Source organism: Cervus canadensis, chromosome 1, assembly GCF_019320065.1.
Source record: "Cervus canadensis isolate Bull #8, Minnesota chromosome 1, ASM1932006v1, whole genome shotgun sequence".
Lineage (NCBI taxonomy): Eukaryota > Metazoa > Chordata > Mammalia > Artiodactyla > Cervidae > Cervus > Cervus canadensis.
Genome location: NC_057386.1, coordinates 72,948,507 through 72,972,043, shown reverse-complemented (window position 1 = coordinate 72,972,043; position 23,537 = coordinate 72,948,507). Strand labels below are relative to the sequence as shown.

The 23,537-nt window shown below is 40.0% G+C and overlaps 2 protein-coding genes across 2 annotated transcripts in view; both read right to left on the bottom strand.

Annotated features, from left to right (window-relative positions):
* Positions 1-23,537, bottom strand: part of FREM3 (FRAS1 related extracellular matrix 3) — a 96,853-nt gene that overhangs the window by 48,334 nt on the left and 24,982 nt on the right. The gene's annotated exons all lie outside the window — the stretch shown is intronic.
* LOC122454250 (malignant T-cell-amplified sequence 1-like) lies at positions 11,163-11,876 on the bottom strand. Its single transcript, XM_043488625.1, has one exon. It carries the CDS (start codon positions 11,738-11,740, stop codon positions 11,252-11,254), a length of 489 nt encoding a protein of 162 aa, XP_043344560.1. The 5' UTR covers positions 11,741-11,876; the 3' UTR covers positions 11,163-11,251.

Genomic DNA, 23,537 nt, shown 5'->3' with positions numbered 1-23,537 from the left:
ATTGTGCTACAGAAATTTTTAAAATGATTAAAAAAGTGCTTTACATTTCCAGAGTACCTATTATTTAAACTTCTCATAGTCAGAACTCTTCTCATGTTCTAGAAATTGATCCCATGACACTGGTCACATAAATTTGTCCTTGACTGGCATTAGAAATGAGATAGCATAAGGAAAGGAGGAGGGAAGGAAGGAAGGGAGGAAGGAAGAAAAGAAAGAAAAAGGCCATTTTCTGAAAAGCCCTAATGCACTGTATGCTTTAGGAAGATGTAATCCCTTACTAAACCAAGTCGCTCAGCTCCTTATAAGTGTCCAAGGACACACACAGGCACCAGTGTGACTATGCTAAGGTCAGTGACAAGTGACTCAAATAGTGGACATGGCACCCAGAATCACCTATTCTCCTAAGAAGAAAGAGATCATTTTCACATCCCAACCCAGCTTATGAACATTTTATGCTCCAAAGAGATACAAGACTGTTCCAAGAGCAATTTGATTCATACATATTATCACAGGAAAGGAGAAACCACATGAAGTTTCACATGAAGAAAAAGGAGATCAAAAGGAAGCCTCACGGAGGTGTAAAAATAAACTTCTACTGTTCACAGACCAGACTTTAGAGCCAAGTGCATGGACATGCTATGGTAAGTGGGTTTGGTCAAAACTTAGAACCCTCCAACAAATCTCTAAATGAATGGAGGATGACCTCTGGATGAGAGCTCTTCTTGAGGTTTGACAAAACAATAATTAGGGAGGAAAGATTGAGAGTTAAAGTAAACCACAGATACAACTCTGTAGCAGTCATCTCCATTGTTAGTCAGCTTTTTACAGAAGTGGTCAAGCCAGAGAGCCAACAGATGTCATTAGCCTCTTTCTTGGCAAACACTTATCAGGCGAAGCATATAAGCTGAACTTTTCCTTCCAAGGGAAGTCTTCCATTTGTCAGCAAATCTTTTTTGCCAGACCACCAATCAACAATTGCTAGATAAATGAAAAGCTTCCACTCAACTTACAAACTCTTGGGTAGAATATTCATTTTCTAGAAAGTAAAAGTCCTTTTTAAAATAGCACAAGCTATAAACAATCCCAGTGGTTTCCACTAAAGCGATCAAATGTCAAATCCATAAATCTTGTGGGCCCTTAAGGAAAATAGGAAGGAAATGACTAGCAAGAATAAAAGATAGCAGAATGGGTCATAGCTCATAGGTCTGTGACAATCCAGACTGAATCCCTGATACTTGTCTATATTAATGGTAAAGGAAAATTCAGTTTAAAAAATCATTTACAGCATATTCTGAAAGTGGAAGTGTTAATTGCTCAATTGTGTCTGACTCCTTGCCACCCCATGGGCTGTAGCCCACCAGGCTCCTCTGTCCATGTGATTCTCCAGGCAAGAATACTGGAGTGGGTTGCCATTCCCTTCTCCAGGTGCTTTTCCTGACCCAGGGAAAGAGCCCAGGTCTTTCACATGGCAAGAGGATTCTTTACCATCTGAGCCACCAGGGAAAAATTATTTTGATGACTGTGGATTATATGTATTATTGTTTGAATTATGTTGCTGTGTAATTGGATATGGGGATACTATTATATAATGATCAGGGGACACTTAAAATGGAAAGAAATGTTGTAACTGGGGCCAAACACACACAGAATAGTCTAAGCTTTCTGTCTTCTGTGTCTTTCTTTCTCTTTTATTCCCTTTCTGATTGTGTGTGGTTGTGACTGTGTGTGTGTGACATGTATTTTTTTTTTTTAATTTTTTTGCCAAAGCCCCTTCTCCTGTCTCTTTTATTTCACCCTGCTCGCATGTATCTGCCTCTCCTTCTATAGTTCTATTTCTTTGTATAAACATGAACTCTTCCCAACTCTAGAACACTGGTTAGTATTTCTATACACTCTCTTTTTAAAATTTAAAACATAAGAAATTATTTAATAAGCAGCGTCTGCAAAGAAGTCTCTTACTTTATTCTTTGCCTTTATCCTACCACTGGAATCAAACTTAGTATTTCCCTTGAAGTTTGTGATAAGATATCAAGGTAAATCTCCCTTATCTTTTGTTGAACAAAGAAACAGAAATGGGTATAATATGTGATGTCATTTCATCTTTAGGTCTATGATTTTAAGTGAACATAATAATAACAATAATAGTTTCTATAATTTTGCTCTTTTTTAAATCAAATATGAAAACTCAGAAAAGCACATGATTTCTTTGGGAAAGTATGTCTTGGAGTCTGTAAGGAAAAGAAACATTTTTCCACTAAAAGTGTATGACTTTTTGTCATATGACTGCCCCTTAAGCCAAGGTCATTTCTTTGCCCAGCATGGAGCTTCCATTGTTATAGTAGAGTAGTTCTATGGTTATACACAGTAGGTGGATTTTGGGTTTCTCCAGGCAAGCCCATGAAGAAGTCATGATTCAAGAATTAAAATATAATGGGGACTTCTCTGGTGGTCCAGTGGTTAAGACTTCACCTTCCAATACTTGTCTATATTTATCCCTGGTTGAGGAGCCACATGCCTTGCCACCAAAAAAAAAAAGAAAAAAGCCAACCCAAAAACAAACAAAAAAAACCTTGAGACAGAAACAATATTGTGACAAATTGAATAAAGAACTTTAAAAATGGTCCACATCAAAAAATCTTAAAAATAAGAATTAAAATATGCTGTTTCTGTCAAGACTACCCTTCCTACAATGATTATTTTCATCATTGCCCAGAGACTAGCTCACTCCCTTCATATCAGTTATGGGTGACATGACAAGCTGGGAATAAGTATCACTGGGGAAAAGAGTAGAAATACTTCTTTTTTTTTTTTCAGTTTTGTTTATTTATTTACTTTACAATATTGTATTTGTTTTGCCATACATTGACATGAATCCGCCATGGGTGTTATGAGCTACGTGCATGGGTGCTAAGTCGATCAGCTGTGTCTGACTCTTTGCGACCCCATGGACCTTAGCCCACCAGACTCCTCTGTCCATATGAGGCTGCTTTTCTCAAGCAGCCTGTGTGCATGGGATCGCAGCTGGGCTGACATTTGACGTGTCACCTGACTTGAGATCAGGGAAACACCGCTTTGGGCGGATGGTGAGATGATCAGGGAAAGCACTGGGATTTTGCTGGGGTGAGTGAAGAGTTCAGCGGTTTCTGAACTTGCTTATCAGTTCTTTTGAACTCCCCTAGCAGTGAAGCTTGAGAAAAAGAGACACTGATTGGCCCTGATTGTCTTTTCATCAAGTGAAGGTACTTCTATTTGCTTCAGAAACGGTTAGAACTTTTTGACAGAATTTGTCACTGTGATGGTTAATTTCGTGTTAACCTGGTGAGGCTATTGTGCCCAGGTGTTTGGTTAAGCAATAGTCTAGACGTTACTGTGATTTTGTAGATGTGATTAACACAGAAGTTGACTTTAAAAAAAAATTTTAGTTATTGATTGAAGTATAGTTGATTTAAAATGTAGTGCTAGTTTCTAATGAATAGCAAAGTGATTCAGTTATACATATACATACATATATATATCCTTTTCAAGTTCTTTTCCATTATGGGCTATTACAAGATATTGAATATAGTTCCCTGTGCTATACAGTGGGTCCTTGTTGGCAATCTATTTTATATATAGTAGTATGTATCCGTTAATCCCAAACTCCTTATTTATCCCTCCCCCCTTCCCTTTCAGTAACCATAAGTTTATTTCCTATGTCTGTGAGTCTGTTTCTGTTTTGTAAAGAAGTTCATTTGTATCATTTTTTTAGATTCCACATAAAAATGATATGATATTTGTCTTTGTCTGACTTACTTAATACAATCATTTCTAGCTCCAAACATGTTGCTGGAAAAGATATTATTTTGTTCTATTTTATGACTGGGTAATATTCCTCTGTGTGTGTGTGTGTGTGTGTGTGTATACACACACACATGTATATATATCACTCAGTCATGTTTAACTCTTTGCAACCCATGGACTGTAGTCCACCAGGCTCCTCTGTCCACGGGAGAATTCTCCAGGCAAGAATACTGGAGTGGGTAGCCATTTCCTTCTCCTATATATAGATAAGTGCCTATCAACAGATGAATGATAAAGAAGGTATAAGAGATATAATAAATTGATAGACACTTGAGTTGCTTCCATGTCTTGGTCATTGTAAATAGTGCTGCTATTGAGTTGACCTTAAGTAAAGCACAGTGTGGGTGGATTTCATCCAATTAGTTGATGGCCAAAAAAGGACGGGCTGAGGTTTCCTCAAGAAGCAATTCTGGAAGAGTTTGAGTAGGATAGGTGTTAACTCTTCTCTAAATTTTTGGTTGAATTCAGATGTGAAGCCGTCTGGTCCTGGGGTTTTGTTTGCTGGAAGATTTCTGATTACAGTTTCGATCTCCATGCTTGTGATGGGTCTGTTAAGATTTTCTGTTTCTTCCTGGTTCAGTTTTGGAATGTTATACTTTTCTAAGAATTTGTCCATTTCTTCCAAGTTGTCCATTTTATTGGCATAGAGCTGCTGGTAGCAGTCTCTTATGACCCTTTGTATTTCTGTGTTGTCTGTTGTTGATTTCTCCATTTTCATTTCTAATTTTGCTGATTTGATTCTTCTCCCTTTTTTTCCTGATGAGTCTGGCTAATGGTTTGTCTCTTTTATTTATCTTCTCAAAAAACCAGCTTTTAGCTTTGTTGATTTTTGCTATGGTCTCCTTTGTTTCTTTTCCATTTATTTCTGCTCTAATTTTTATGATTTCTTTCCTTCTGCTAACCCTGGAGTTCTTCATTTCTTCCTTTTCTAGTTGCTTTAGGTATAGAGTTAGGTTATGTATTTGATTTTTCTCTTGTTTCTTGAGGTAAGCTTGTATTGCTATGAACCTTCCCCTTAGCACTGCTTTTACTGAGTCCCATAGGTTTGGGGTTGTTGTGTTTTCATTTTCATTTATTTCTATGCATATTTGATTTCTTTTTTGATTTCTTCAGTGATTTGTTGGTTATTCAGAAGTGTGTTGTTTAGCCTCCATATGTCTATATTTTTAATAGTTTTTGTTTTTCCTGTTCAGTTCAGTTCAGTTCAGTTCAGTTCAGTCGCTCAGTCGTGTCCGATTCTTTGCGACCCCATGAATCACAGCATACCAGGCCTCCCTGTCCATCACAAACTCCCGGAGTTTACACAAACTCATGCCCATTGAGTCGGTGATGCCATTCAGCCATCTCATCCTCTGTCGTCCCCTTCTCCTCCTGCCCTCAATCCCTCCAAGCATCAGGGTCTTTTCCAATGAGTCAACTCTTCACATGAGGTGGCCAAAGTATTGGAGTTTCAGCTTCAGCATCAGTCCTTCCAATGAACACCCAGGACTGATCTCCTTCAGGATGAACTGGTTGGATCTCCTTGCAGTCCAAGGGACTCTCAAGAGTCTTCTCCAACACCACAGTTCAAAAGCATCAATTTTTCAGCACTCAGCTTTCTTTAGAGTCAACTCTCCATCCATACATGACCACTGGAAAAACCATAGCCTTGACTAGATGGACCTTTGCTGAAAAAGTAATGTCTCTGCTTTTTAATATGCTATCTAGGTTGGTCATAACTTTCCTTCCAAAGGAATGAGTGTCTTTTTTAATTTCATGGTCTCAATCACCATCTGCAGTGATTTGGAAGTCAAAAAAAAATAAAGTCCTGACACTGTTCACTCTCATCCCCATCTGATTTCCCATGAGTGATGGGACCAGATGCCATGATCTTAGTTTTCTGAATGTTGAACTTTAAGCCAACTTTCACTCTCCTCTTTCACTTTTCTCAAGAGGCTTTTTTAGTTCCTCTTCACTTTCTGCCATAAGGGTGGTGTCATCTGCATATCTGAGGTTATTGATATTTCTCCCGGCAATCTTGAGACCAGCTTGTGCTTCTTCCAGCCCAGCGTTTCTCATGATGTACTCTGCATATACATTACATAAGCAGGGTGTCAGTATACAGTCTTGATGTACTCCTTTTCCTATTTGGAACCAGTCTGGTGTTTCACGTCCAGTTCTAACTGTTGCTTCCTGACCTGCATACAGGTTTCTCAAGAGGCAGGTCAGGTGGTCTGGTATTCCCATCTCCTTCAGAATTTTCCACAGTTTATTGTGATCAGAATTTTCCACAGTTTATTGTGATCCACACAGTCAAAGGCTTTGGCATAGTCAATAAAGCAGAAATAGATGTTTTTCTGGAACTCTCTTGCTTTTTTGATGATCCAGTGGATATTGGCAATTTGATCTCTGGTTCCTCTGCCTTTTCTAAAACCAGCTTGAACATCTGGAAGTTCTCAGTTCACGTATTGCTGAAGCCTGGCTTGGAGAATTTTGAGCATTACTTTACTAGCATGTGAGATGAGTGCAACTGTGCAGTAATTTGAGCATTCTTTGGGATTGCCTTTCTTAGGGATTGGAATGAAAATGGACCTGTAGTTGACATCTAATCTTACTGCATTGTGGTCAGAAAAGATGTTTGGAATGATTTCGTTTTTTTTAAATTTTACCAAAACTAGATTTATGGCCCAGGATGTGATCTATCCAGAGAAGTTTCCATGTGCACTTGAGAAAAAGGTGAAATTCATTGTTTTGGGGTGAAATGTCCTATAGATATCAATTAGGTCTAACTGGTCCATTGTATCATTTAAAGTTTGTGTTTCTTTGCTAATTTTCTGTTTAGTTGATCTATCCATAGGTGTGAGTGGAGTATTAACGTCTCCCACTATTATTGTGTTACTGTTAAGTTCCCTTTTCATACTTGTTAGCATTTGCCTTACATATTGCCACCACACCCTGTGTTGGGTGCATATATATTTATAATTGTTATATCTTCTTATTGGATTGATCCTTTGATCATTATATAGTGTCCTTCTTTGTCTCTTTTCACAGCCTTTATTTCAAAGTCTATTTTATCTTATATGAGTATTGCTAATCCTGCTTTCTTTTGGTCTCCATTTGCATGAAATATCTTTTTCCATTCCTTCACTTTCATTCTGTATGTGTCCCTTGTTTTGAGGTGGGTCTCTTGTAGACAGCATATATGGGAGCCTATTTTACAGAATGAAGTAAGTCAGAAAGAAAAACACCAATACAGTATACTAATGCATATGTATGGAACTTAGAAAGACGGTAACAATGACCCTATATGTGAGACAGCAAAAGAGATACAGATGTATAGAACAGTCTTTTGGACTCTGCAGGAGAAGGTGAGGGTGGGATGATTTGAGAGAACAGCATTGAAACCTATATATTATCATATGTGAAATAGATCACCAGTCCATGTTCGATGCATGAGACAGGATGCTTGGGGCTGGTGCACTGGGATGACCCTGAGGGATGGGATGGGGAGGGAGGTGGGAAGGGGGTTCAGGATGGGGGACACATGTACACCTATGGCGGATTCATGTCAATGTATGGCAAAACCAATACAATATTGTAAAGTAATCAGCCTCCGATTAAAATAAATAAATAAATTAAAAAAGAAAAAAAGAAGCAATTCTGCTTCAAGACTGCAACACAGAAAGCCTGCCGGAGTTTCTTGCCTGCTGGAAATGTCAGATTCACCAGTCCTACAGCTATGTGAGTCAATAAACCTATGTCTCTGTCACACACACACCCCTCTTACCGTTCTGTTTCTCTGTAGAACCCTGACTAATACAGTCACCACAATATTCTCTTCCAGCTCTTTTTTTCTGATACATTACACTTTTCTGGAACTTTTCTAGATGCAAGCGCCTCCCGACATGTCTTGCCCTAGTTAATTTTCATCATATTTACATGTTCAGATTCTGTCTTCTTGTTCTATTTGCTTATTTTAATCCAGTCAGAAGTATTTAGCATATAGGCTTTGTAGCAGAAACTCTCTGTAGGGAGAATTCTTGCCCTTCCCCAATGAGAGAGAGAAAACACTTTAATGCTACTCAGTTAGCCGCGAGCTATCAAGATGCTTTAAACCCAGATCAATCATAAAAGAAAACATAATGGGTGGAAAGAAAAAGAAATCTATATTTCTAAAACCATTGAACATTTAGTATGGCTTGAAAATACTATGAAAGATTAAAAATATAACACAAAGGCTTGAGTGTTTTTATATAAAATACACCTAATATATATAAAATACATCTAATATCCCTTCAAAGATCCTACAGAGGAAAACTTGAGTTGTGAAAGTGACGCATTAACAAGTTTATTTCAACTGTTGTGTGGGATGTGTCCCAGTGTATTTTCTGGAGCTAAGGGTTGGTTTTTTATAAACTTAAATTCTGGGGCTTATGATCTTAATAAGGATAGTTCAGTTAGGTTCCTGGCTGCAATTGTAACACATGTGTGGGAGGACTTTCCACAAAACACCAAGGTGTGCAAAAGTCCAACTCAGTTCTGACACTGTCTACCCAGAGACGGCACCGGGTTTCAAACAGCTATCAACTCCTCATGGTAATTAGATTCTCTCTAGTCACCCCATGTTTCACATCCTATGATCCTCTGCTCATCTTGTCCCTCAGGCAACCTTCTGATCAGCACTTCAGTTTTCTGGAAACCTCTGCCTTTCTCCTGACACCATACATGGCTGTATAGACTCTTGTTTATTTTTCTTTGTAAAATTAAATACAGTTGACCCCTGATACGGAGGTTAGGAGTGCTGACCCTTGTTCAGTCAAAAACCCATGTAAAACTTTTGACTCCCTCAAAATATAATCATTAATAGCCTATTGTTGACTGAGGACTTCCCTGGTGGCTCAGATGGTAAAGAATCTGCAGACCCAGGTTCGATCCCTGGAGAAGGGGATGGCTACCCACTCCAGTATTCTTGCCTTGACAATTCCACAGAGAGACGAGTCTGGTGGGCTACAGTCCATGGGGTTGCAAAGAGTCAGATGCAGCTGATTGACTAAGCCTACACTGTTGACTGAAAGCCTTATCAATAACATAGTCAATCAACACACCTTTTATATGTTATATGTATTATATACTGTATTCTTACAATAAAATAAAGAAAAAATGTTACTGAGAAAATCGTAAGGAAGAGAAAGTACATTTATATACTGTACTATATCAATATCATAAGTTAAAATTTTTTAAAATTATTTATTTCTTTGGCTGCACCAGGTCTTAGTTGTGGCATGAGGGATCTTTAGTTGAGACATGTAAAATCTGAGGGCATGTGGAATCTAGTTCCCTGACTAGGGATCAAATACAGGCCCACTGCACTGGGAGTATGGCGTCTTAACTGCTGGACCACCAGGAAGTCTCAATATCACAAGTTTGTCATCCATTTACAAGATGAATCATCTGTTGGGATCTACATCAATATTATCTTATACAAAACACTGTAGATGTTATATGTATTTTTAACATCAGATACGAAAATAAAAAGATAATGTGAAAAAGAAGTTCACATTTATTTACAGGTATAACAGTTCATGCATTGATAACAAAGAAGCAGCAAAATGATAGCTTTATGGAAGTTGAGTGTAATCAATACAAGTGGAACTGCGTAATTCAAACCAATGTTGTTCAAAGGTCAGTTGTATATTCATGCCAACCCAGAAATAAGGAATGTCAGCCTGGAAATGTTAATAAGCCTTTTCACAAGATTTAAATTTCCCATTGCCTTGAGGTACCAATAATTCATGCTGATCACAATTTACTCATTTTACTTTAACCCTTCCTGGAAGAGTTCGACATTCGACACTTGGAATGGGGCTTTCTTCCTTGGCTTTGAGTAGTTGAGTTAGAAAGCTGTGTACACACCAATCTCTCACCTTGCCTGTCAAATGGAACCCTATTTGCAGTCCAGGAGTGACCAAGGCGCCTCCATACTCTTGCTATAATGTACCAGGCAACAGAATTGCTCCATACAATTTACTGGCGAATCAAGGCTCTGCTTCCATGCTGGTTAATAGCTTCTGTTGCTTCTGGATGAATGTTTCAGGACCAGTTGAGGGGAATTTGCATAAAATTTAAAATTTAAGAACAAACCAATTGGTTGTTCAAATCGAGCGAATTATCAATGAAAAAATGTTGTCTGCCATATTAGTGAATAAAGGCTGTTGCAGCCATCAGTTCATCACACTGCAGACACCCTCAGTGATGTACCCTGAGGAGAGTCTGGATGAGAAGGCAGAGGATACTTGCCTCACGTAGCTGAGGTGCATATCAAAGGAATAATTTCAGTAAGCCCAGACTCTTGCATCTTCCCATGCATGGAAAAGCACTAAATTCTTTAGCTTGAGATGCCTGGTTTTTTTAATTAAAAGTACTCTTTGATGTTCTGACAATTTGGTCTTCGCTGCAAAAACTTCTTTATATATACCCTGGCTCCTCCCTTACTTCTTTGGTGCAGTCCCTTAGAGGTATATGAAAGGCTACGTGTTAGACTTAAGCGGCCAGTTTTGTCCACTGAATAAAACATGATTCTCAACTTTTAGATTGTGATTATTATTTTTTTTTTTAAGTTGACAAAACCAATCCATGACATCTACATTCATGGCTTGGACTTGGCACATCAGGAAGTTAATTGGGAGTATTCTATCCAGATGAATTACACAGCTGCTATTCCTGTTCCTCATTATTGTTATGGTCAGGTTAGGTCAGTTCAGTTCAATCACTCAGTCATGTTCAACTCTTTGCCACCCTATGGACACCAGGCTTCCCTGTCCATCACCAACTCCCGGAGCTTGCTCAGATTCATGTCTATCAAATTGGTGATGCCATCTAACCATCTCACCCTCTGTTGTACCCTTCTCCTCCCACCTTCAATCTTTCCCAACATCAGGGTCTTTTCCAGTGAGTCAGTTCTTCACAGCAGGTGGCCAAAGTATTGGAACTTCAGCTTCAGCATCAGTCCTTCCAGTGAATATTCAGGACTGAAAATATTCAGGACTGATTTCCATTAGGATTGACTGGATTGATCGCCTTGCAGTCCAGGGGACTCTCAAGAGTCTTCTCCAACACCACAGTTGAAAAGCATCAATTCTTCAGCGCTCAGCCTTTTTTGTTGTCCAACTCTCACATCCATATATGACTACTGGAAAAACCATAGCTTTGACTAGATGGACCTTTGTGGGCAAAGTATTGTCTCTGCTTTTTATTTTTATTTTTTTTTTTAAATTTTAGCATCTGTTGAATTTATTCAGCATAACCACAGAGGTATTGTATTCATGCTGTCACACATAGACACAAACACAGATACAGCACAATATCCATTTTTAGCCCAAGTGCATTTCTTCTGAGGCTCATTTATATGTCTTCATATGCCACAGCCCATCATTTAATAATGGATATTTTCAATGCCAATTCCTTTGTTGACATTCTCAATATCTTCTGCAGACATCTTCATGACTCCTACACACAGAGCATGCTGTTTTCCTTCTGCCATGATTGCAACAATCGTATCTACTGCAGCAGGGTAAAGTTTAGCTCCAGGAGAAGTTAAGCCTGGACACATATTTGCTCCACTGAGTACAAATTTGATGGCTCCTTTGTCAACCTGCTGATGTGGCAGGATAAAAGGATATTTGTGAAGTAATCTTAGGGTTGGATAATAAGGCCCTTCTCTTTGTCTAAAAAATAGTAACTCTCCATTTACTGTAAGGATTTCTATATGTTCATGGCATCGCACTATTTTGATAGGATCTTTCTTAGGCATGATTTGATTAAGCCATGGTTCAATACCTGGAAATTGTTCTATCAATTGATTCTTAATACCCTTTATAATTGAGGTTTTCAACTGGATGCAATTGGACATTTTTTTTTTCATAAAATTTCTTGAACATGATCCAAGGTGAAGGGGGCGACGATAGGGAAGGGCCCGGAATGGGGAAGAAAAACTGAATTAACAAGGGTCCGGCAGATCCCCTTACAGGAGGAAGGCCGGCACTGACAGTCGGAGCTGCTGTCTTGATCTGGAAAGGGAAACAGCCAGCTGCACTTTACGGTGTTCAGAGACATTTGACTACTTCCGATCCTCTAAACACGTCAGAGCTTTTGCCGGCCCTTTCTGGGTTACCGATCCCCATCCAGAGCCAGTAGCTGAAAGGGCGGGATTAGAGAAGGAAGACAGATAGAGCCATCATTCTAGTAGCAGAAAGAGAAGAACGGAGCACACCCGGCAATCAATCAAAGCCCTTGTCTCTGCTTTTTAATATGCTGTCTAATTTGTCATAACTTTTCTTTCAAGGAGCAAGCATCTTTTAATTTCATGGCTGCAGTCACCTTTTGCAGTGATTTTGGAGCCCCCCCAAAATAAAGTCTGTCACTGTTTCCATTGTTTCCCTATTTTCCATGAAGTGATGGGACCAGATGCCATGATCTTAGTTTTTTGAATGTTGAATGTTAAGCCAGCTTTTCACTTTCCTCTTTCACTTTCAAGAGGCTTTTTAGTTCTTTTTTGCTTTCTGCCACAAGGGTGGTGTCACCTGCGTATCTGAGGTTATTGATATTTCTCCCAGAAATCTTGATTCTGACTTGTGCTTCATCCAGCCTGGCATTTTGCATGATATACTCTGCATATACATTAAATAAACAGGGTGACAATATACAGCCTTGATGTACTTCTTTCCCAATTTGGAACCAGTCCATTGTTCCATGTCCGGCTCTAACTGTTGCTTCTTGACCTGTATACAGATTTCTCAGGAGGCAAGTAAGGTGGTCTGGTATTCCCATCTCTTGAAGAATTTTCCACAGTTCATTGTGATCCACACAGTCTTCCCCACCAGGACTTCCCTGGTGGCTCAGACGGTAAAGTGTTTGCCTACAATGTGGGAGACCTGGGTTCAATCCCTGGGTCAGGAAGATCCTCTGGAGAAGGAAATGGCAATTCACTCCAGTACTCTTGCCTGGAAAATCCTGTGGAATGAGGAGCCTGATAGAATATGGTCCATGGTGTGGAAAAGAGTTGGACATGACTGAGTGACTAAACTTTCACTTTCACACAGTCAAAGGCTTTGGTGTAGTCAATAAAGCAGAAATTGATGTTTTTCTGGAATTCTCTTGATTTTCCTATGATACAATGGATGTTGGCAATTTGATCTCTGGTTCCTCTGCCTTTTCTAAATCCATCTGGAACATCTGCAAGTTCTCAGTTCATGTACTGTTGAAGCCTAACTTGGAGAATTTTGAGCATTAATTTATTAGCATGTGAGATGAGTGCAATTGTGCAGGAGTTTGAGCATTCCTTGACATTGCCTTTCTTTGGGATTGGAATGAAAACTGACCTTTTCCAGTCCTGTGGGCACTGCTGAATTTTCCAAATTTGCTGGCATATTAAGTGCAGCACTTTCACAGCATCATCTTTTAGGATTTGAAATAGTTCAGCTGGAATTCCATCATCTACTAGCTTTGTTCATAGTGATGTTTCCTAAGGTCTACTTGCCTTCACTTTCCAGGATATCTGACTCTAGGTGAGTGATCACACCATCATGGTTATCTGGGTCATTAAGATCATTTTTTGTATAGCTCTTCTGTGTATTCTTGCCACCTCTTCTTAATATCTTTTGCTTCTGTTGTTAGGTCCATACCATTTCTGTCCTTTTTTGTGCTCATGTTTGCATGAAATGTTCCCTTGGTATCACTAATTTCCTTGACGAGATCTCTAGTCTTTCCCATTCTATCGTTATCCTCCATCTCTTTGCATTGATCACTGAGGAAGGCTTTCTTATCTCTCCTTGCTATTCTTTGGATTTCTGTGTTCAAATGGTTATATCTTTCCTTTTCTCCTTTGCTTTTCACTTTTCTTCTCTCAGCTATTTGTAAGGCCTCCTACGACAATCATTTTGCCTTTGTGCCTTTCTTTTTCTTGGGGATGGTCTTGATTACTGCTTCCTGTATGATGTCATAAACTTCCATCTATAGTTATTCAGGCAGTCTATCTGATCTAATCTCTTGAATCTATATGTCACTTCCACTGTTTAATTATAAGGGATTTGATTTAGGTCATACCTGAATGGTCTAGTGGTTTTCCCTACTTTATTCAATTTAAGTCTGAATTTGGCAATAAGGAGTTCATGATCTGAGCCAGAGTCAGCTCCTGGTTTTGTTTTTGCTGACTGTATAGAGCTTCTCCATCTTCAGCTGCAAAGAATATAATCAATCTGATTTTGGTATTGACCATCTGGTGATGTCCATGTGTAGAGTCTTCTCTTGTGTTGTTGGAAGAGGGTGTTTGCTCTGACCAGTGTGTTCTCTTGGCAAAACTCTGTTAGCCTTTGTTCTGTTTTGTTTTGTACTCCAAGGCCAAATTTACCTGTTACTCCACGTATCTCTTGACTTCCTACTTTTGCATTCCAGTTCCCTATAATGAAAAGGACATCTTTTTTGGGTGTTAGTTGTAGAAGGTCTTGTAGGTCTTCATAGAACCGTTCAATTTCAGCTCCTTTGGCATTAATGGTTTGGGCATAGGCTTCAATTACTGTGATATTGAATGATTTGCCTTGGAAACAAACAGAGATCATTCTGTCATTTCTGAGGTTGCATCCAAGTAGTGCATTTCGAACTCTTCTGCTGACTATGATGGCTGCTCCATTTCTTCCAAGGGATTCTTGTCCATAGCATTAGATATAATGGTCATCTGAATTAAATTTGCCCATTCCGGTCCATTTTAGTTCACTGATTCTTAAAATGTTGATGTTTACTCTTGCTATTTCCTGTTTGATTACTTCCAATTTACCTTGATTCTTGGATCTAACATTCCAAGTTCCTATGCAATATTGTTTTTTACAGCATCAGACTTTACTTCCATCACCAGTCACAATCACGACTGGGCGTTGTTTTTGGTTTGGCTCCATGTCTTCATTCTTTCTGGAGTTATTTCTCCACTCTTCTCCAGTAGCATATGGGGCACCAACCGACCTGGGGAGTTCATCTTTCAATGTCTTATCTTTTTGCCTTTTCATGCTGTTCATGGGATTCTCAAGGCAAGAATACTGAAGTGGTTTGCCATTGCCGTCTCCAGTGGACTATGTTTTGTCAGACCTCTACACCATGACTCCTCTGTCTTGGGTGGTCCTACATGGCATGGCTCATAGTTTCATTGGTCAGGTCAATTGCTAACAAAGTCACAAATGCTATAGCGCAGTCACTATTCCATCCATTAATAGAACTAATGAATCTACAATAAAGGAAATCTGGAGCTATGCTGATAAAGACAATTATATTGCATGAATTTAGCCCCTACCCCCCATCAGAATCCCTGGAGAAGGAAATGACTGCCAACTGTAGTATTCTTGCCTGGAGAATCCCATGGACAGAAGAGCCTTGTGGGCTACAGTCTATGCAGTTGCAAGAGTCAGCCACAACTTAGCAATTAAACCACCAGCATCCCATCAGAATAGTGTTGTAGACTTGAAAATTTGATGATTTTCCTATCCTGTAGTCACTTGGTTTTGTCAGAGATGAAAACCAGGAGAAGGGCCTGCAGAAGAATTTCCCAGTTGCAGCAGCTCTTGCCTAAGAAATATCAGAATTAGATACTGTACCACTCACAGTTTTTTCTAGCCAGCCAGAAAAAATAAATGACTATGAACTTAAACCTCCCAGCAGCTGAAGACCACTGATGAGTTTGGTATGCTAGACCCTCACCAGACCCAACTGAAGAGTCTTTCTGGTTGTTGAACAATGGTATTTGTTTCATCTATGATATCCGTGCTATGGAATCATTGCACCGGCTCCTGTGCCCCGTCCTTAAATAGCACCATCACAATGAGCTGCCTCATTCTGGGGTACATGGGCCCCGTCATCTCTTCTCAGTGAACCTCTCTGAACCTCTTCATTTCCTTTCTTGGCAAGTCAGTGACCTCAGTGCTCACTGTTGTGCTGTTGTTTTGATTCCTGCAGTGGTCTGAACACTTCTTTTACTAATATTTGTATGCTTTCCTGTTACTCACTATTAAACAGGAGATAATGCTCTCTGGTTTTTGCCAGAAGCACTAATAAGGTAAGTCCACACTGGTAAACCTGGACTGGAGAAACAACGGAGCCTTGAGGGGTTTAAAAAACATCCCATTTCCCTGTTCAGAACTGTCACTTGTTTTACTCTAAATCGTCACAGACTCCACGACCCAATAGTAAATGCTCACCGAGTAGACGGCTTCTGTAGTTACTGCTTTGCTACATCTCTTTAAGCATTTGGCTTACATGAATCAAGCAAGACATAGACCTTTGATTTCCAATGCATTCAATGGGCGCTCAGAGGATGGGTGGAAGTACCTGACAAGAGACCAACATTTCAGTTCTCAAATACTCAGTGACGATGGGCGAACAATCCCATCGCCCTTGATGGGGATGTGGAGGCACACAGTAGCACAGAACTGGATGCTCTGGGGGGTGGGAAAGGGCTTGGAATTCATTTGCCGCCAGAGGGTAATTTGGCTTTCATTTCAGGGGTTACTGGTTAGTAAAGTGGTCAAATAAGATGCTATAAATCTGTTTCTTTATTAACAAGTTGGTCAGACCCTACAAAAGATCTAGTTTCTACATAATTAGAACTATGCGCGCTCAAGGAGAATATCAGAAAGTATTCTGACCCGTGAGAAAGCAGTTTCTCTTTGTACCTCTTGGAGGATGAGGGGAACCAGGGAGGTAAAGACAGCATACATTTGCTTTTATACAGAAGAATCAATTGAGGGCCGAATGAAACTGTATTTTAATTTAATAGTATTAATATTTTCATTTCAATGAGCCAATTCTTGGAGCTACACTTTTTTCAGTCTCTGAGAAACAAACAATTTACATTTTTTCCATGTTTTATATTTCTGTGTAAGTCTACAGCTGTGCATAGCATCTCACCATTTTGTGCTTAATTTTAACTGTTGCCAATTTCTTCCTTGTTTATTCTTTTTTTTTCCTGGTGTTACGTAAAGACACGATTTTAAAAATAATTAAGCAATTCATTCAAAAGTGCTTTTATCTGCCTTGAAGAGAAAATAGTAAAACATGAGAGTTCTAAAAGCCATGATGAACAATAGAAAATGAAGCTGGCAGATGAAATGGAATATAGAAAAAAAGCCCATTCAGCCCCTCAGTCCCTTTGGATCTTGGATCTTGTGAGGTGGATAGACTGAGGCAAAGACCATGCTTGTTATGATTCTGACACCAACTCCAGTGTGTGTTCCTCCCAACACCATCCAACAGTTCTTCGACGCTAGCTGGGTGTCCAACCGTTTAACACAGCTCTGATAACTGCTGGGCTGTGTGCTAAGTCACTTCAGCCGTGCCTGACTCTTTGCGACCCTGTGGACTCGAGCCCGACGGGCTCCTCTGTCCATGGGATTCTCCAGGTGAGGATACTGGAGCAGGCGGCCGTGCCTTCCTCCAGGGGATCTTCTTGACCTAGGATCGATCCCGTGTCTCTTACGTCTCCTGCACTGGCAGGTGGGTTCTTGGCCACTCGCCCTACCTGGGAGGCCCAGTTCTGACACTGTCTACCTGGAAATAGCACCAGAGCACTCAGGTTAAGGACTCAGTCCTACAACACTGCACCCCCTCCCCACCTATGCCATCTTTAGAAGTTAGTCACTGTTGTCACCTCTGCATCTGATCAGTGACTACAGATTGATGGTCCCGATGAACCCCTTCCTCGTCTTCAATTAACTTGATGGAGAGGCCCGCAGAACTCAGAGAAACATTTTCCTAGATCATCAGTTTGTAACAAGAGAAGGTGACCCAGGACAATCAGATGGAAGAGATGTGTGGGCAACGTATATGAGAAAGGGCAGGAGCTCATGATCTCTGGATGTGCCATTCTCCCCGAATCTCTGTGTTCACCAACCTGGAAACTCTTCAAACCCTGTCCTTAGGGCTTTATGGAAGCTTCATTCCACAGGCACGGATGGCCCAGTCACTGACCATTGCTGATGGATCCAGTCACTCTCCCTTCTGTGGAAGTTAGGAGGGTGGTTCTGAAGGTTCCAGCCTTGTAATCACATGGTTGGCTCTCTATGTGTGTTAGTCACTCGGTCATGTCCGACTCTTTGCGACCCCGTGGACACAAGCTCCACTGTCTGTGGGGTTTCCCAGGCAAGAATACTGGAGTGGGTAGCCATTCCCTTCTCCAGGGCATCTTCCCAACCAGGGATCGAGCCCACATCGCCTGCACTGCAGGCAGATTCTTTACCGTCTGAGCCACCAGGGAAGCCCAGTTGGCCCTCTACTGCCATGTAAAAATTGCCACAAACTAAGGAGTTGAATCAAACACATATTCATTATCTCATAGCTTCTGTGGTTCAGGAGTCCAGACTAGGCTTCGATGAGTCCTCTGCTCAGGGTCTCACAAAATAGCAATCAGAATGTTAGCAGCAGTACTGCATTCTCATCCAAATTCCTGACTAGGAAGAATCTGCTTCCAAGCTCTCTCTAGTTCCTGGCAGAATTCATCTTCTTCTGGCTGTAGGACTGAGAGTCCCAGCTTCTTACTGTTTATTGGTTGGAGGCTGCTCTTACTTCCTAGAGGCCTCCAAAAGTCCCCTGTCATATGGATCTTTTAGCAGGTAGCTTACTTGTAACATGGCAGTTTGTTTTTTCAAGGCCAATGGAGAATCTCTCCAGCATGTGCTAGTAAGGTGGAGATTTCATATATATGTATATATACATACACACACATATATATAAATATATAGGCTTCCCAGGTGGCTCAGTGGTAAAGAATCTGTCTGTCAATGCAGGAGATCCAGGATACATGGGGTTGATCCCTGGATCAGGAAGATCCCCTGGAGGGGGAAATGGAAACCCATTCCAGTATTCTTGCCTGGAGAATTCCTTGGACAGAGGAGCCTGGCGGGCTGCAGTCCACGGGGTCGCAAAGAGTCAGACACAACTGAGTGACTGAGTACATGAGTGCACACACACACACACACACACTTCAAGAAACAAATGGATCCCACCTACACTCAAGGGAGAAAAGTTATATAGGAAGTGCACACTTGGGTTATTTCAAAATTTTGCCTACCACAGTTTCCAACTTGACTACACATCACATTTGCCTATGGAGTTGCTAACAAACATTGATGTGTAGGATTTACTTCAGACAAATTAGTGTATTTGGAGGGCTGGGAACAGACTTCAGTTTCTATAAAACTTTCCAGGTAATTTAATTAGACAAACAAATATTGTCACAAGGATAATGTATGTCTATTAAGTAATTCTGGAAGTAGGGACCCTCCTCTTTTGCTTGCCAGAATGATTGAAACATCAAAAATTTTTTAAAAAAGCTCTTTTCAGTAGGTGGTACATACAGTAGGAATTTTTATACAAGCTAAACAATGGCTAGCAGTGCGCTAATATCCTTAGGAGGACTACTGGTTTAAATATATTTAGTATGACACATTTTTGTCTACAAATTAACATTAGCAACTTGGAGTGCAATGGAAAAATAATAAAATGATTGTTGGTAGATGTAAAAGGAAGAGATAATCAGAGTGAACCCAATTCTTTCCAGTCTTCTAGCTTTACTTGCTTCCCATCAAATGTGGCTTATAGATTTTGGCATGTGATGTATATACCATGTTCTTCCTAAACAACTATGACTAAGGTAGTGCCAACCACTAATCTGGACTGGCCTCATTTTCCTTGACATTTGGAATTCCTCCTTAAAGAAAAGGAAGACTCATCCATCCTGAACTTGCCCAATGGTAACTTGTGAAACAGTTTTTCCAAACCTGTGTTTTTTCCATTATGCCATGCTACTTTGCAATAAACTGTGCAGAGTACGTTGGGCCAGGTCAGGAACTGGGTTGGAATTAAAGAGAGAATACAAGGAGCAAATGGCTGGTGGCAATGGTCGTAGTAGAGCTGTTCTCTTCACTCCCACATCAGGTGGTTCTTTCAGGTCAGTGAGTCCTAGAACTGTGAGGCTGTGGCTAGGACCTTCAGTCTCTGTAGAAATGTCACAGATCCCCTCCAGATAACCCTATCATTCACACACCAGCAATCCCCTACTTGGGACTCTTTTTCCTAACAAATGAATTCATGGGAGAGAAAAATCAAAGCTACAAAGGAAAATCAATTTAAAGCAAGAAAGATGAAATTATGTAGAAAAATATCACCCCTTCATGCTTAATGAATCAAAGAAAATGTGTTTGCCAGCATGAAGCAATTTTATCAGAAAATAGCCCAGGTGAAACAGTGAGAGGAAAGGGCATTACCAAGTCCAACTCTGTCACATGTGACAAGTTGACAGAAGAGAAACATTGCAGACAAACTAAACTGTGTTCAGAGCTTCGTAAAGTTGGAGGGTTTTACATATAGAGAGTACTTTTTCATGAATCTCTTCTCAGTGCACCAAAATTAACATTTGGATGATTTCTAATTAACTGTTCCAGTCAACTTAATTTTTGAAATGAAGAGCAAGGGTGTAAACTCAGAAAACAACCCCATTTACAATGGCAAAAAAGAAGAAAGAAGAAAATACCTAGGAATAAATTTAACCAAGAAGGTGAAAGGCCTGTACACTGGAAACTGCAAGACACTGTTGAAAGAAACTGAAGATGACACAAAGAAATGGGAAGATATTCTGTGCTTGTAAGAATGAATGGAAGAACTGACATTGTTAAAATGGCTAGAGCAATCTACATTACCCACAGCAATCTACAGATTCAACATAAGCTCCATCAACATCTCAATGACATTATTCACAGAAATAGAACCAAAAAAAAAAAAAAAAAAACCCACCCTAATTTACATGGAACCACAGAAGACCCTGAGCCAAAACAATCCTGAGAAAAAAGAACAAAGAGGTTTCACAATGTTATATATTTACATTATATTAGAAAGCTATGGTAATCAAAGCAGCATGGTATTTGGCCAAAAAAAAAAAAAAACAAGAAAAACAAAACAGACACACAGACAAATGGACCAGAACTGACAGCCCTAAAATAAATCCAGATGTACCTGGACAATTAATTTACAACAAAAGGGAAAAGAACATGCAATGGAGAAAGGATAGTCTCTTCAATAAAGGGTGTTGGGAAGATTGGACAGCCACACGTAAAAAAGTGAAACTAGACCACTGTCTCATACCATACACAGAATTCAACTCAAAAAGATTAAAGACTTGAATGTAAGACCTGAAAGCATAAAACTCCGAAAGGAAACATAGGCAGTATGTTTGTTTCTGTCTTTCTGGATGTCTCCTCAGGCAGGGGAACAAAAGCAAAAACAAACAAATGGAACTACATCTTAAACTAAAAAGCTTCTGTAGAGCAAATTATCAATAAATTAAAAAAAAACTTAATGGGAGAAGAGATTTGCAAATCATCTATCTGATAAGGTGTTAATATCCAAAATATATTTAAAAACTCATACAACTTAACAAGAGTAAGAGAAACAATCTAATTAATAAAAAAAAAACTGGGAAAAGGAGCTGGAATCTGGTTCCATCACTTCATGGCAAATAGATGGGGGAAAAATGGAAACAGTGACAGACTTTATTTTCATATGCTCCAAAATCACTGCAGATAGTGACTGCCATGAAATTAAAAGATGCTTGCTCCTTGGAAGAAAAGTTATGACAAATCTAGACAGCGTATTAAAAAGGAGAGACAATACTTTGCCCACAAAGGTCCATCTAGTCAAAGTTATGGTTTTTCCAGTAGTCATGTATGGATGTGAGAGTGGGACAACAAAAAAGGCTGAGGGCTGAAGAATGGATGCCTTTGAACTGTGGTGTTGGAGAAGACTCTTAGTATTCCCTTGGACTGCAAGGGGATCTAATCAGTCAACCTAAAGGAAATCAATCCTGAATATTCATTGGAAGGGCTGATGCTGAAGCTGAAGCTCCAGTACTCTGGCCACCTGATGTGATGAGCTGACTCATTGGAAAAGACCCTGATGCTGGGAAAGATTGAGGGCAAGAGGAGAAGCGAGTGATGCAGTGGATGAGATGGTTGGGTGGCATCACTGACTCAGTGGACATGAGTCTGAGCAAGCTCCAGGAGATGGTGAAGGACAGGGAAGCCTGGCGTGCTGCGGTCCACGGGGTTGCAGAGAGTCAGACACGACTTAGTGACTGAGCAACAACAAGGACGAGGACTTTCCTGGTGGTCCGATGGCTAATACTCAGTGCTTCTACTACGAGGGGTAGGGGTGTGATCGCTGGTCAGGAACTAAATCCCACATGCCACACAGTGCAACCAAAAAAAAAAAAAAAAAGAAAAAGAGAAGATTACAAATACTATATGATTTCATTCATATGTGAAATATAAGAAAATAAATTCTTAAAAAAATGAACAAACCAAACAACAGCAAAGATATAAATACAGAGAACAGAGCAGTGATTACCATAGGAGTGACTGGAGTGGGATGGCAGGTGAGGGTGAAACAGGTAAAGGGGATCAACTATATGGTGATGGATGGAAAATAAGCTTTTAGTGGTGAGCACCCTGTAGTGTATACAGAAGCAGAAACATAATATTGCACACACAAAACTTACATAATGTTAATCCTCACCCCCCCAAAAGGCAAAGTGGTAATTTTGGCAAAATATCTACAGGTTTGTGGGCCACTGACAGTGGTCACAGTTTAAAGATCATACCAGGTGGTTCTAGACTTTCATTTTGATCAAGAGCTAAGAGAACTCTCTCCACCATCTGAGGAGTTTTAAATTAAAAAAAAAAACAAACAAACACCTATTTGATAAACCCATTATTTCTTAAATAAACTTAAACACAGGATTTTTTTTTTCCTTTAATGCAAACTCCTTTTAACAACTAGTTCTACAGGACTCCATTCAGTAAATAACATTTAAATTATTTTGAAGTCTTTGAAGTTTTAACTACCTGAAGAAAATAGATTCATTCCATCAGGGTTTCTCAAAACCAGAATAACTCTTGGGGCATAAGAAAGTGAACCAGTTCTGAGGAGGGGAAGGGAGAAGGACCTGGGGCATAGCTACAGGCTGTGAGTTTTGAAGTCTCAGAGATACTTTTAAAAATTCCCTATGAATTTTGTACTCTGCTTCAGAAGGAAATGGCAACCCACTCCAGTATTCTTGCCTGGAAAATCCCATGGACTGAGGATCCTGGTAGGCTACAGTCCATGGGGTCACAAAGAGTCAGACACAGCTGAGCGACTTCACTTCATTTCACTTCATGACATGTGAAAGTGAAAGTCACTCAGTCGTGTCCAACTCTTTGCAAACCCATGGACTATACAGTCCATGGAATTCTCCAGACCAGAATACTGGAGTCGGTAGCCTATCCCTTCTCCAGCAGATCTTCCTGACCCAGGAATCGAACAGGGCCTCCTGCATTGCAGGCAGCTTCTTTACCAACTGAGCTATCAGGAAATATAAGCACTTGTATTCAAAGAAAAGTAAAATTCTGCTTGCTGGATTTGTGCCAAATTTACTGAGTCTTCCCACACCCTCTTGCTCATGGACACAACTTTTATTAAAGACCAATAAAGGGCTTCCCTCGTGGCTCATCCTCTGTCATCCCCATTTCCTCCTGCCGTCAACCTTTCCCAGCATCAGGGTCTTTTTCAATGAGTTTGTTCTTTGCATCAGGTGGCCAAAGTATTGGAGTTTCAGCTTCAGCATCAGTCCTTCCAATGAATATTCAGGACTG